The sequence below is a fragment of the Micropterus salmoides genome, unplaced genomic scaffold (assembly GCF_014851395.1).
Source record: "Micropterus salmoides isolate LMB-PRFRI ecotype aquatic unplaced genomic scaffold, ASM1485139v1 Ms_hic_scaffold_7, whole genome shotgun sequence".
NCBI classification, from domain to species: domain Eukaryota; kingdom Metazoa; phylum Chordata; class Actinopteri; order Centrarchiformes; family Centrarchidae; genus Micropterus; species Micropterus salmoides.
This window is the reverse complement of record NW_024044459.1, coordinates 30,566,273-30,579,400: the sequence shown is the minus strand read 5'-3', so window position 1 is coordinate 30,579,400 and position 13,128 is coordinate 30,566,273. Positions and strand designations below refer to the sequence as shown.

General features: G+C 45.4%; 1 protein-coding gene across 3 annotated transcripts in view; it reads right to left on the bottom strand.

Annotated features, from left to right (window-relative positions):
- The window catches only part of igsf9b (immunoglobulin superfamily, member 9b), a 32,600-nt gene that overhangs the window by 1,852 nt on the left and 17,620 nt on the right, over nucleotides 1-13,128 (bottom strand). For 2 of the 3 annotated variants that reach the window (XM_038704014.1, XM_038704013.1), the window contains 18 exons: nucleotides 11,178-11,324; nucleotides 10,178-10,329; nucleotides 9,870-9,987; nucleotides 9,328-9,469; nucleotides 7,264-7,409; nucleotides 6,974-7,116; nucleotides 6,719-6,859; nucleotides 6,496-6,612; nucleotides 6,253-6,403; nucleotides 6,026-6,137; nucleotides 5,735-5,910; nucleotides 5,401-5,639; nucleotides 5,087-5,171; nucleotides 4,787-4,957; nucleotides 4,569-4,605; nucleotides 776-4,171; nucleotides 455-624; nucleotides 43-254 (listed from right to left, as the gene is read on the bottom strand). In XM_038704014.1, coding sequence (XP_038559942.1) covers nucleotides 55-254; nucleotides 455-624; nucleotides 776-4,171; nucleotides 4,569-4,605; nucleotides 4,787-4,957; nucleotides 5,087-5,171; nucleotides 5,401-5,639; nucleotides 5,735-5,910; nucleotides 6,026-6,137; nucleotides 6,253-6,403; nucleotides 6,496-6,612; nucleotides 6,719-6,859; nucleotides 6,974-7,116; nucleotides 7,264-7,409; nucleotides 9,328-9,469; nucleotides 9,870-9,987; nucleotides 10,178-10,329; nucleotides 11,178-11,324 — 5,843 coding nt within the window. In that variant the 3' untranslated portion in view covers nucleotides 43-54. The remainder of the gene's footprint in view (nucleotides 1-42; nucleotides 255-454; nucleotides 625-775; nucleotides 4,172-4,568; nucleotides 4,606-4,786; nucleotides 4,958-5,086; nucleotides 5,172-5,400; nucleotides 5,640-5,734; nucleotides 5,911-6,025; nucleotides 6,138-6,252; nucleotides 6,404-6,495; nucleotides 6,613-6,718; nucleotides 6,860-6,973; nucleotides 7,117-7,263; nucleotides 7,410-9,327; nucleotides 9,470-9,869; nucleotides 9,988-10,177; nucleotides 10,330-11,177; nucleotides 11,325-13,128) is intronic. The other variant, XM_038704015.1, reaches the window with a different exon arrangement.

Here is a 13,128-nt window from a genome sequence, read left to right as displayed (position 1 = left end):
AAAAAACAGGAAAGAGGTGCGAGGGCAGGAAGAATAACGGACCGAGTTAAACTGCTAGAGCAGTGCTGAGTTGGAGTCAGAGTCTGAATCGTGGCCAGAGGTGAGGCAGGGCTCACGGGAACAGATGGATTCCTGAGCCCGCCTGTACTCGTGGTACTCCTGGCGGAGAGCGTTGAACCGCGCCTCGCTTAGCGAGTGGCTGTACTGGCAGCGAGGTGGGTTGGAAACTGGTGGGCTGACTGAGGGAGATGGGCCTGGGGAGGGCATCAGGGAGAGGAAATGCATGGATGGGCACGTCATGGGACAAGCACACAATAATCACAGCACAAAGGGCACAGGAGGAACACATGCGGCGTCATCAGATCAAGCATTACACTCACAATGACACATGCACCATCAAAAACATCACACACACACACACACACAATGAGAATGTGAAAGAAAATTATATTACCTTTCTGTCGCCGGTCCTGGAGGCCACCAGCTTGATCATATCTGGGCTCCCCCCCGCCTCTCCGAAAACCTGTTTGTGAATGATCAAACCTCATGGCCTCCAGGACCTCCGAGTCCACACACGCATCAGCAGAGTCCCACTCATAACTCTCATCTACTGATGTGTTCCTTCTATTGAGATACACAAAACAAGTGGTCAGGTAACAGAAATCACAAACAAGAAACAAAAACAAAATTGAAGTTATTTTGGCAACATAAATAAATCCCTCTGTCCAGAATACACTCCAGTGTGTTTGTTCTTATTGTCCAGGTATGGTTTCACCTTTTCGCTCTCCTCTCAGGCAGCTCCATCTCAGCTCTGTGCCGCTCGCTTTCCTCTGTGGTTTCGGGGGAGCTGAGCAGTGTGGGAGTGATGGACAGGGACTGTCGGAAGAGACCGGCGCTACCTCTACCGCTGCTCTGACTGGCATAACTGGCCCGCCCTGCCTCCCTTATCTCTCTGCCCTCCCGGATCTCCGTCTCCCCTGCCCTCCCCATCATCCTGTCTGGCTGCCTGTAACTCTCTCCCTCCCTTGGTGGGTAGGAGACGTAGTAAGGTGAGGGCCAGCTGATGCCCCTGGGCAAGTAGGACCTCGGAGGGCCCCTCCTGGGGTCCATGGGTCTCATGCTTTCCCCTCTGGATCCTTGCCAGGGTTGGTACTGGGGGACGGGGATGGAGGAGGGCATGGGGACATATTTATGCTGGGCAGACCTCAAGTTATCTTGATAAGAGGGAGACCACCTGGAGGACTCGGGGAAAACAGCGGCTTGTCGTCGTGGATCGGAGGGTTCCAGCATCGGGGAGACTGAGGTTTGTCTGGGTGGGTACATCGAAGGAGTGAGGTAGGAAGGACTAGCTAAAGATCTTTGTGTGGGGTGAGGCCTCTCTAAGCTCCCCATGCTGGGTCGTCTGAATGGAACATATTCCCTCCAGGAGGGGCCTGGTCTTGGAAGGGAAGATGGACTGTGACCCAAACTATAGGACTTCACCCTGACATCTGGGTTTGGGAACTCATCCCAGTAGCATCTTTCAGAAATATATGTCCTTGGGCTTTCAAAGTGCTCCCACCTCTGTGAGCCTAAACTGATGGATTTCTTTAGGAAAGGACCAGGCTGCCCCATACCTGAGAGTGTCCTACACGGGCCCATGCTTAAGGATTTCTTTAGAAATGGCACAGGGGCTTGACATATTCGTGATGCAATGTTATTAGTCCTGCTGCCCTGAGAAGCTTGTCTTTGGGATTGCTCTGATAAAGACTCACTACTGTCTACAAATCTCTGTGAGTGTTTTGATACTATATCTGCCATGCCTTTAGCTGCACTGAACAACGTATGAGCTGACCTGGATCCAAGTCTGGATTCAGGTCTGTCTGTGCTTCTGTTCCCTACTCGAATTTGTGTTTTCTCATCATAGAGCTGCCTGCTAGTTTTTTCTGGAACAGGTGATGATGGTCTTATCTCATCTGGAAATCTTACTCTAAGTGCAGAATCTCTACCTTCCACCTTGAGGGAGCGTTTATGTTGTTTTTTACTACCATCAGAGCTGGTCTCTGCAGCCCCCTCAGAATGAGTTTGCTCAAACCAAACCTCCTTTTGGTTTGAGTGTGTTTTCCGGTTTTCCTGAACGTGAACCTCCCAGTTTCTAGGAACTACATCAGGCTTATGCCCTGGGGATTTTTCTGGATTTAGTTCTGAACTTTGTCCAGCAGTGTCTGTGAGTTTAGCGTCTTCCGAAGGTTCATCCACGCTCATTTCAATGAAACCCGGAAGGCTCAGGTATTCAAGAATCGCACTTGTCTGTGGGGACATTTTTGGAGATGCAGCTGCAGGCTTGGCCTTGAAGGACCCTGACATTCCGGGGACAGAAAATTGGGACTGGTCACTGTCAACCTCTTCTACAAGAGTCAGTGTTGAAATAGGGCTTGGACTATCAGGGAAGAGACATTTGTCACTCCTCCTGGAGCGTGTTCGCACACCCTCTCTCTCCAACTCAGAGTAAAACCCTGAACCCCGCCGGTCATCCCTGGCCTGAGTCTCTTTTTCTTTGGCCTTTGCCCTTGCTTCATGATGTTCGTAGGGTAAGGTAGAATAACTTGATGGACTGGGATCCCTTGTGGCGGTGTAGTCTACTTCTTCAGTTATCTCAGGCTGATTATATGGTGCAGAGGCTGAACTTTCAAGCCTCTCACTATCAACCAAAGAACTTCTGGCAGCCGAATCCCACAGTTGAGTGCCTGCATAAGCAAATGAATGTCTGGACCTTGAAGCAACATCTCCTTCTTGTGTCTTTTCCCCTAACCCCTGCTCAGTCATGGCCTTCCTGCACATATCTGGCTGTCTCTGAGGACTCAATGACCTGGCTCTATCTGGTGTTGGTAGATCTTCTGAGGTGACATCAGGGGAGAGCGTGGGGAGGGAGGTGTTCTGGGTAACCGGAGAGCGCGATGAATCCACAGCAAGAGAGTCATCTGTGGTTTCCCTACATGTGCGAGGATGCTGTGACATGGGCGAAGTGGTCTCCCGGGGGGTCCGTACAGGAATGAGGCTGGTGATCGATGTAACAGGGCTAATGTCCCACTGTATGCGAGACGTAGGGAGGCAGTTCATGGGACTGCTAGTATTCCCAAAGTAGCATGCCCTCCGATACTCAGATACCCGACTTGTCTGACCTGAGGGCCTGTGTTTCTGTCTGATGGCAACATCTTGTGGTTTCCATACAGGCTCTTCCACTGTCTTGGGTGTGCCCCTTGAAGGGCTTTCTGTCTTATTAGACTGACGTTCATCTCTCCCACGACCTTGACTTTTTTGATCGGTTCTGTAGCTCTCCAGCTCCTTCTCCATTTCTTCTCTCTCCTTTGCCAACTGGACACACTTATTAATGCTATCCCTCTCCAGCTCACTGTCAAGTTGTGAGACAAGGGTGCTGTTATTAGTCAATTGACTCTCAATAGGCTGGTAGCCTATTTGCTGTGCTCTATCTCTATCCAGAAGCTTAGTTCTCCTCCCCAAACTCGGAAAAAGATCTTCAGTGTGGCCCGGCATGCGATATCTCCTAAGACAATCACTGGGTTTTTTCTCACTGTTGTCTGAATAGAAGCTGGCTCTTTCCAATAGGGCCTCTGAGCCTTGTTCATCATCAGAGTAAAAGCAGCCGTGACGGGAGAAGTTTCTGGCCATGGCCCGAACTCTTCCAGGGGAGGAAGGAGGTCTGCTCAGCTCTGGGACGTCAACAGTGAGAGGAGAATTCTTCCTCTCGTCCTTCTCTGAGCTCAAAATGCTTGACTTTGGGGAGTCCCTTAATGACGTCCTGTTGCTCCCTGAGCCACTTGCCCCACCATTACTTTGCAGGACGTCCTTCTTCAAGATCTTCCTATTGGAGGGACTGGAACCCTCAGGCAGTGGTTGGACAATGAAGCGTCCATCTGGGCCTCTGGAGATGGACTCCAGAGCAGATGGGGAGGTGGCCTGAGAACCCAGATGACTTTCAAAGAGTGTGTAATGTGGTGGTGGAGACGAGTTGGACAGGAGTTGTTTCCGCTGGTCATGGTATTCTCCACGGCTGCCTTTATCAAAGGAGGACCGATCGGACTGTGAGGAGGAGGAGTTGGGGAAGAAGGGAATCGGTGGACACAGCTTCAGCTTTAGGACACTGTCTGGGCTGCGAGGAGGTGAGCGAGCTCTGAGAAAGAGACAAAAAAAAAGTAAGAAAAGCTTTTAACATCCTTACAGTACTGCAGATTCTGACACAAAAAGGTGCAATTTGTCAGAGATTGCAGCGACATGTTTGATTTTGTTTGTTGGTATGTGGTCAAAATGTCGTCACTACATAATGTAAATATATAATTTACTAAAGTTATGAAGTTAGACAGCTGGTAGCACAGTATGAAGAAAGGTTGCTTTTAATTCAGTCTACCCATGGCTATAATAATGATACACTAATTAAAAACATTCAAGTTTAACAAAAATAGAGATGAAAAGTAGGCAAGAAATACATTAGTTTGGAATATTAAAAGCAAAATGTAAATGAAGGAACAGAAATGTTTGATTACAAATATCCAGGTGGTCAGGACACTTACTCTGGAGATGAGTTCTTCTGAAGGGCAGATGGGAGATCTAAGAAAAGTGAATTTTAAATGTCAAAAAACAGCAGAGTTGAAGTTGTCCAAACTTGTCTCTAGCGAGAGTTTTTCACAAAATTTGGAAATCAACACTTGCACTTTCCCCCCAACCAACAGAGTTTAACCAACTACATTTTTTAGAGAAAGCAACTGTGTCTTTAAATCCGATGTTTTACCCTGTCTTCTCTTTACGCGCCGACGGCGTCTCCTGTGACTCATATAGCATGCTGTCACCAGCGAGAGGATGATGGCCACAAACAGGAAGCACACTCCTCCTAACACACCAGCCAACAGGGGCTGAGGAATGACCTCCAGGAAACTTGGGCGCAAGGGGTAAATCTCCATCCCTGTAATCAGATGCAAATTCTTTTACTAAAACCCAATGCTAATTTTGTAAATATCTAGAAATAAACACATGCCGGAACTTGACACAATATCCATGTAATGCTCATGGTAATCTACACACAGCAACTTACCTGTGGTGGATACACTGATAGACTCACTCGGTTCACTGAGCACTTTGTTGCTGCGAGACATCAGCCTCAGATCATAACTGGAGTCCTGAGAGACAGACAGATTGGGTTTGATTAAATATAAATTAGTGTTTGTGATGAGCTACTTCATAAAAAATGTTTTGTTCTAATTCATGACATCAGTTGATATAACACAATTTTTGGCACAATGGCTATTTAATCTACATGCAACCTGTTTGTGAAAACAAGAAATACATAGCCCGCACTTGTTGATCTTTTCAAAAGTACAGTTGCTAAATAATAAATAAACTTATTACCCTCAGCAGTCCTTGAACAAGTAGTTCACTCTGATTGGCACTGATGTTGCTGCTGAGGATGACCCACTGGCTCTGATCCATGCGGACCTGCAGCACATAGCCCGTTAGTGGAGACGATGGCGCATCAGGGGGCGACCATTGGAGGAGAACACCTCGCTTAGTCCGGTTGACTGACAAGAGTATGGGAGGATCCAGGATCGGGAGAGTGGTGACGGCTATAGGTGCCTCTGTTGGCACAGCTGATAAGAAGACCCAATATAACTTAGAGAGTGTTAACGTTAAATAGAGAGAGTGAGGGAAACCCAAAACAAAACATAAGTTCACTTTTACAAACCTTGTGTTCGCACAGAAACAATTTCACTGAAAGGTCCAGAGCCCAGTTTATTCTGAGGAAGGACACTGAACTGATAGCCAGTGCCAGCAAGTAGCCCAGTCACCAACAGGTAGTTTTTAGATGTCGGCACAGGCAAAGACGCCCATTCATGTTTCCCTCTGGATGCTTGCTTGACCCTGGTAAAAAGAAAACAAAACAGTCACAATAAAGACCAAAACATGATCATACCACAGTCAGTCCTTTTGGTGATACTTGATAACTGCGTTGTTTTATGTATCATATGTTACTGACCATACAGTGAACTTCTGGGTGTATCCACCATCAAATCCAGGTACCCATGACACATTGGCCTGGTTCATCTCTGTGTCAACAGATACTGAGGACACAACATGAGGACTGGTGCCTGGGGAGCATAAAAACACTATAAATTTGAACTGTCTACAATACACGTCAATACATTCAGGTTAAGTGTCAGATATCTACATAGTAGTTTGCAGAAATAAGGTCGGCCCACTCACCCAGCACCATGACCACAGTGCCTGCACTGACAGTCGCAACACGATTAGTAGCCAAGCACTCCCAGCCCCCATGGTGATCTTTACTAAGTGGCTGCAGCAGGAGGGAGCCGTTAGCCAACACAGTGTACTGGGAGCGAGGAGTAGGGCCAATCTGTGAGGAAGGACAGCAACAACTTAAAATAAGGTATTAAAAGACATACTTTGCAGTGACTCTATCTATCAAGAGTGGAAAATCTCCTGTACCTTACTCCACGTTATGTTTGGAGTGGGGTCTCCGCTGGCTTCACAAGGGATGATCAACTGTCTGCCCACCTCCTGGAGATACTCAGCCAGGGGAGGCACTCGGAATGATGGTGGGTCCTGGAGGACGGAGGGAGTCTTTTTACTTCTACCCATGTATAACTGTGTACACTCATAGGAAAATGTTTCTCTGTAACTGAAGTCGAGAGTCTAGTGAACGCCTTACCTGCAAAATGACCTTGGTGGGTTCAGACTGGCCCATGGTGCCATAACTGTTATAGGCTGTACATGTGTACATGCCCACAGCATTGTCATTGGCTTTTGCAATAAAAACGGAGCCCTCAGAGTTCACCATCCAACCTGGGAACTGGACAGGTCAAGGGGGGACAGAATTAGGCACATTGAAATACTGTATGAAGTGTGTGTGCACTTTGGGATAATTTCCCTGAGTGACACATTGTATTTCTGCTACATAGCTTACATTGTCAAGATTCAAGTGGTTCCCATCTTTGGTCCAGTTGACATATAGCACAGGGGGATCAGCCTGGACAGGGCAGACAATGACCCCCTCCATGCCCGCAGGCAAGTATGTTTCTCGGGACATTCGGCCTACACGTGCAGGGTCTGAGATGGAGGAAGAGCAACTGATTACAAAAAGTAACTAAAGAGGTTCTCGCCCAGGGCAAGCCTGACAACAGTTAGAGTTATAACAAAGAAATGGCTGTACTGAACCACAGAGATGCTGCCTGTCACAGCAGGCCAAAACCTTACGTTTCACTTTCAGATGTGCAGAGGCTGAGGGAGGGCTCAGTATCCCATTTGTTGGGATACAGGTGTAGTTACCAGCATCTTCCGGGATAAGATTAGGGATAAGAAGTGTTCCGTCCACCAAAACCTTCACTCTGGACTTTAGAGACCTAAAGCCAAAGGATACAAAACATGGTGCAATTTAAGAAGTGATCAAAATGACATTCAACTACTATATTACTGTAATGACAATAAAAACTGGTTGCTTGAGAAGTTTATTTAAGTAATCTCCTTTGTTCAGGGTTTATAGGGTGCTCATGACTACATGATACCATAGTCTTATACATAATCTAATTAGAATTGATTGTATTAGCAGCATGCTTTGGAAAAATGCCTAATTGATCCATTGTGTATATAAAGGCTTACTTTTTCTCCCAGTAATCTACTAAAGTAAATCTATTGCAATTGATAATGTCTGGAAATCAGGAGGCCATATTGACTATGTTTTACATTTAACAAGGAAATACATCATGTATCTTGGGAAGGGATGGGGATCGAGACCCGGTTCCAAAAGGACCCGGTTCCAAAATTTCTCAAATCTTAGCTTATCAATACTGCTATCGAGATTATGATGTAACGTTATGTCTCGAGCGTCAAATGTGATTTAATTTGAAACGCAATGGATAAGAAAATCATCAGGCTGCAGTCTCTGCCTGCACTCTGTCTGCTCCTACACACACACACACACACACACACACACACACAGCGGCAGCAGAGCGAGAGGCTGCGCCGTTGCGGTGGAATAACGTTACAGTGAGGGTTAAGTTAGCTCCAAACTACTGTAACATTAGTTGATGACAGCTACGCTCGTTACTGTAAGTACGTGCAATAAAACCTTCGCAAGTAAAAATGCACCTGTCTGTAAGGTAACGTTAAACATGTAGAAATGGTTAATTAAATCATCTCTGTCCTCAGTATCTCATCCTCTATGTTTTATACAAGCACAGCTAACGCTAGCTTGGCATTAGCCAAATGTTAAAAACAAGCTAAATAGAAAGCTGTCTGTCTGGAGAACAGACTGGTCTGTAGTCTTAAAAACTCTGATGCTGGCTGAGACAAACCAGACGCTCCTCCTTCTACCTGGTAAGGTTACTTGCAGCCAGCGAGAGAGGAAGAGGGACTGATACAGACTGATGTTGTTCTTTCTCAACTACTTGTGATGTCAGATAAAGTTATTGAGTTACTTTGCTGTTGTCTAGAAACAACATTTAGCTGTATTTAAAATATTAAATTAAAAACAACCAGGCAGTTAATATGTACACTTCAATATATGTTTATTTATCGCAAGTGATATGTCATCTCAATATATAACATTATGGCACATTGTGTCACGCTCTGCCGGTTGGCCATCCTTTGTGTTTACTTTTGAGTTTGGTATCTGCCTTGGTATGTTGAGTTTTGGGTTCTGTCCTGTCTAGTGTCCAGTATCTGTTATATAGTCTGCTTGTCATGTCTAGTCTCTCTGTTTTCCTCTGCTCTCTCTCTCTGCCTCGTTAGTCTCATGTCTGTCACCTGTGTTGCTCCCGCCCTGCTCGTTAGTCCTGTGTATATATACCTGGTGTTTCTGTCTTGTCCTTGTCCGGTCATTGTTCATGTTACCCCCCAGTCTGTCGTGTGTGTACTCTCTGCCTGTAACCAGCCTTGCTTGTCTCGTCTCCCGGTACTTTTGGATTTTGGATTTCAGTTATTCAGCCACTCACCTGTAAGTGTGCTCGCTTTTGTTTGTTTATTAAAACCCTTCGTTGTACCATACCTGCCCCGCTCTGTGTCCTGCGTTTGGGTTCTCCAACCTGCCTCCACACCACGATCGTGACACATTGAATATTTTCCTCATACCGTGCAGGCCTACCTCATGCCTGTTAGGTCTGGTCTTACCAAATAACCATCACTAAATAATAGTAAAGTATCGATAGTGGTATCGATAAAGAATCGGATCATTAAGCAGTCTCAATAAGGGTATCAATATCAATAAACATTATCTCCATCCCTAATCTTGGGTTCATGGATACTTTAAAGACCTGTACTCACTCAATATGGTAAACATTCTGTCCTTGTTTCACCCACTCATACGTGAGGTTAGAAGGGTAGGCATCGGCCTGACACTGCAGAACTGCATCCTGGGACATGTTGAGGGTGGTGTCTTCTGGGGAGATTATGATGATTGGAGGACCTTTTGGGAAGTGGAAACAAAAACATTAGCCATTCTGATGTAAACAATCTGCCTGTCTGATCAGGATTAATGGAAAGATCAATGTTGACTGGCGGTAAATCTCAAATCATTGCAATGGCAGGGAATGGACTATAGGTGGCAGTATAGACTATGTAACTGTTCACTGGGTTTTCAGTTGCATGGCAAGATCAGGACAGGGCTTTAAGCAGGACAGGGATGAGAAGACAATTTCATATATCTGAAAACATGTGATATTAAAGCTGTGCATTGTTACCTGCACATCACAGCATGTGCTTAAACATGAGATAAGCAGAGACTCCTTTCTAGAAATTGTGTTATATCAAGCAGGTGCTCTTCTTTGATGACTGACAGTTCAATCATCAGGTCAGACAACACTGACCTTTGACCTGCAGCTGTGTATAGTGGGTCAGGTTCCCCTCTGAGTTGGACACGTGACATTTGTACACTCCTGAAATATTTCTTGTGACGGAGGCCAAAGACAAGGTACCATTGAGCACCTAAAAGGGGGTAAATGTAAAGAGTGAGAGGATCAAAGAGAAAAGTCGTAGGAAGATATTAGGCTGTCATGGAGAGGACAACAAAGCAGTTTGCTTCAAAGGAACATCAAAGCTACAACTCCTACAGAAAATGCTAATTGTAAACTATTTAATTAAAATACTGCAAATGCCATCTGTTAATCCAACTCACTTTTATTTTTTCATGTTTCTCAATTTGGCTCTCATCTTTATGCCAAACAACAGTTGGCCGAGGATTGCCATGGGCTCCACAGCTGAGAGTCAGTGAGTCTCCGAGCAGAACCTCCACAAAAGTTGGTGGGGTCTTGATAAACACAGGTGGAGCTAGAACAAAGTCAGCACAGATGAAATATTTATCTTTATTCACATATTATAATGGGAAACAGAAGACGATCAGAGCACTAGCAACTTTGAGCACTAAATGCGGAAGTCAACAGTCAACCAGAGCAACTTTAATGTGGCCAATTTTTCAGTGCTTAAGAGATAGTTAATCCACAACAACAACCAGACTAAAACTGTTGGTGTGATTTGCTGTGGCTTAGATGTACTATCTCTAGGTCACCCCAATCCAGTTTTCTTGCCTGTGTTGTTGAGGGAATAACATAGACATGAACCATGAACACTGCCAAATTCTTGTTTTTTTCCCCCCCATGTGACCATCCATGCCAAAATATTTATGTGCTCATTGAACTGGATAAAATATGTCATTATTGTCTATGTACAAGGCTTTGTGTCAAGTTTGGTTTTGGGATTACTACACATATTCTTAGGTAGATGGAACTCCTAACTGTGGCATAACTGGTATGTGTGTGTGACAGCAAGTGGGAAGTAGGTGGGTTAAAAAAGACTCAGATTTAAGCATTTAACCTTAATCTTTAGCCCACACAAACCATACATATACACTGTCCTGCTTCTGTTATTCTTTAAACCAACTCCTACGTTGACATCAGCTCACAGCAGGCTAGGCATAGACAAAGACAAGATGTGATCACCGTGTGCACAGAACGTTACACAGAACGCCCTGATATGCTGCTATACGGAAAATTCAGCTTGCCAGGGCCTTCAGAGTCCCAGCCAGGCTTCATGCTGTGGCTGTTCTAAACAAGTACAGTGCCAGTGATGAGCAACGAAAGGAGCCGCTCCCGAGTCCCCCAAACCCCGCAGTGTTGCACCTGTGATGGAGAGGAAGGTCCATGTGCCGTTTCGAAAGTCATCTTTTTTGCTGTCAAGGAGCAGGATGCGACATTCGAACCAGCCCTCGTCCTCCAGGGTCAGCCGTTCCACCAGCAGAGAGGCACCCCGGGTCAGAGACACACGGCCTGTGGATGGAAGGGTGAGGGCAAAGAGGAAAGGGTGAGAGACACAGAGAGAGAGAGAGTCAGCACACACACATATACACACACACACACACACACACACAGCCAGACAGGCAGAGTCAGCACATGCAGGAAGAGGGCTTACCATGCAGAGGACACAGGCATCCAGTGTCACAAAGGCCACAGTCAAAGTCACAGACTTCATGCTAGCAGACAAATCCACACAACTGTAGCTCTGATGTTTGTAGAAAATAACCAACCGTATAATAAACATTTATGAAAAAGAGGAGGTGGCAGACAAAATATACAGCACAGGGAATGAGAAAGAAGTCAGTGGCCCTAAGCTGGAGTGCATACACATAAATCACTCAAGTGATGACTGTAATGACATGCAAGATTACAGATAAAGATGGCGTCCTCTCATTTAGGGTTTGAGTGGTGGCAGAATAGAGAGCTATACTTGAAGGCAGCTTTGTTAAATAAAAAAAATATTCTCATTCTTTTCATTTTGGTAGTTTTACGCTTAAAAGGAATTTCTACAACAGATGTGCAGTGAAATGAGTCACCTGTTTTTTTTTCATCAATGAGGGACACGAGTCAGAAATAAATAATGTGTAGCATGGCAGACACACGCTCTGAACACCCTCAAAGACACAGATGGATCCATGCACACACACACACACACACACACACACACATACTCCGCGCTCCCTCTCCTCCTCTCTGTACTTCTTACAACTCCTTGTCAGGCTTTGAAACTTGATCTGTTGGTTGCCTGGTGACTACAGCCTGGTTTTCAGGGTACTGAAGTTACCCTTCCCCACCCGCCCCCCTTCCTTTTATTCTGTCTCTCAATGAACTCTTTTTTTCCCCCTTCAATCTCAGGGCTTTAAACGACAGGGGGAAACACACACGTCGCTCATCCCAGGCCATGGCCAAAGGAGTTTAAAAGTAAACAGGGGAATGTGGAGAAGTTTCCGGCATTACGTCACACACGTTTGCAGCTAATTAACGTTAGTTGCTTAGATGATATAAGCAATGTCTGTCTCATACCATCCTTTATGAGAAGTATTGAACTACAAAGTGGGAAAAAAATGCAGTCTCTTCTTCATTTGCTCTTTAGGTTCTCCCCCAGTAGACCTACTGTATAAGAGCAGAGAATTCTTGAATGTCCTGCAACCCTGAAGCAACAATATCACAAGAAACACAATATCTTCACCATTCATACTGCTTTCCCTCCAGACAGCAGTGTCTGGGAAGGTATGAAATTCATTTAACTCTTTACATGGCCTTGACAGGGTGAAAACACACACTGAGAGTAAAGACAGGCAACAATGGCTAACAATTAACCCTGCATTCTTGGCAGGGGCTGTTGCTGTGCTTAATAGTTAGGTTTAATGTTTGACTGACCTCCTAAAACACAGACTAGCGTTTGATGGGCGGTGCTCACTTAGAGGCACCATAAAATGAATGCCTCTCATTTCAGTTAGCATCTTTCAAACAACTGGGCAAGGCTAGGAGAGGGGAAATGTGCAGGCAGATGATAACAGGTGTGGGGATAACTTTAGGCATTTTCCTTTTTATCTCTCTATGAGGGATCCTCCCTGAGCTTCCCATTTCCTATGCAACCTTTTCCCAATTGGACATGGAATTAACAGCCCACTGCAGGCTAAGAGGAAAAACACTTTCACGTGCAAAATCACACAAACCCTCTTTAACATAGGCTACACCTAATCCTCATGTGGCAAAATATTATGGGATACTTAAAGATCACTGCACCTCTTGTTATTTCTGTAACATGACTAAA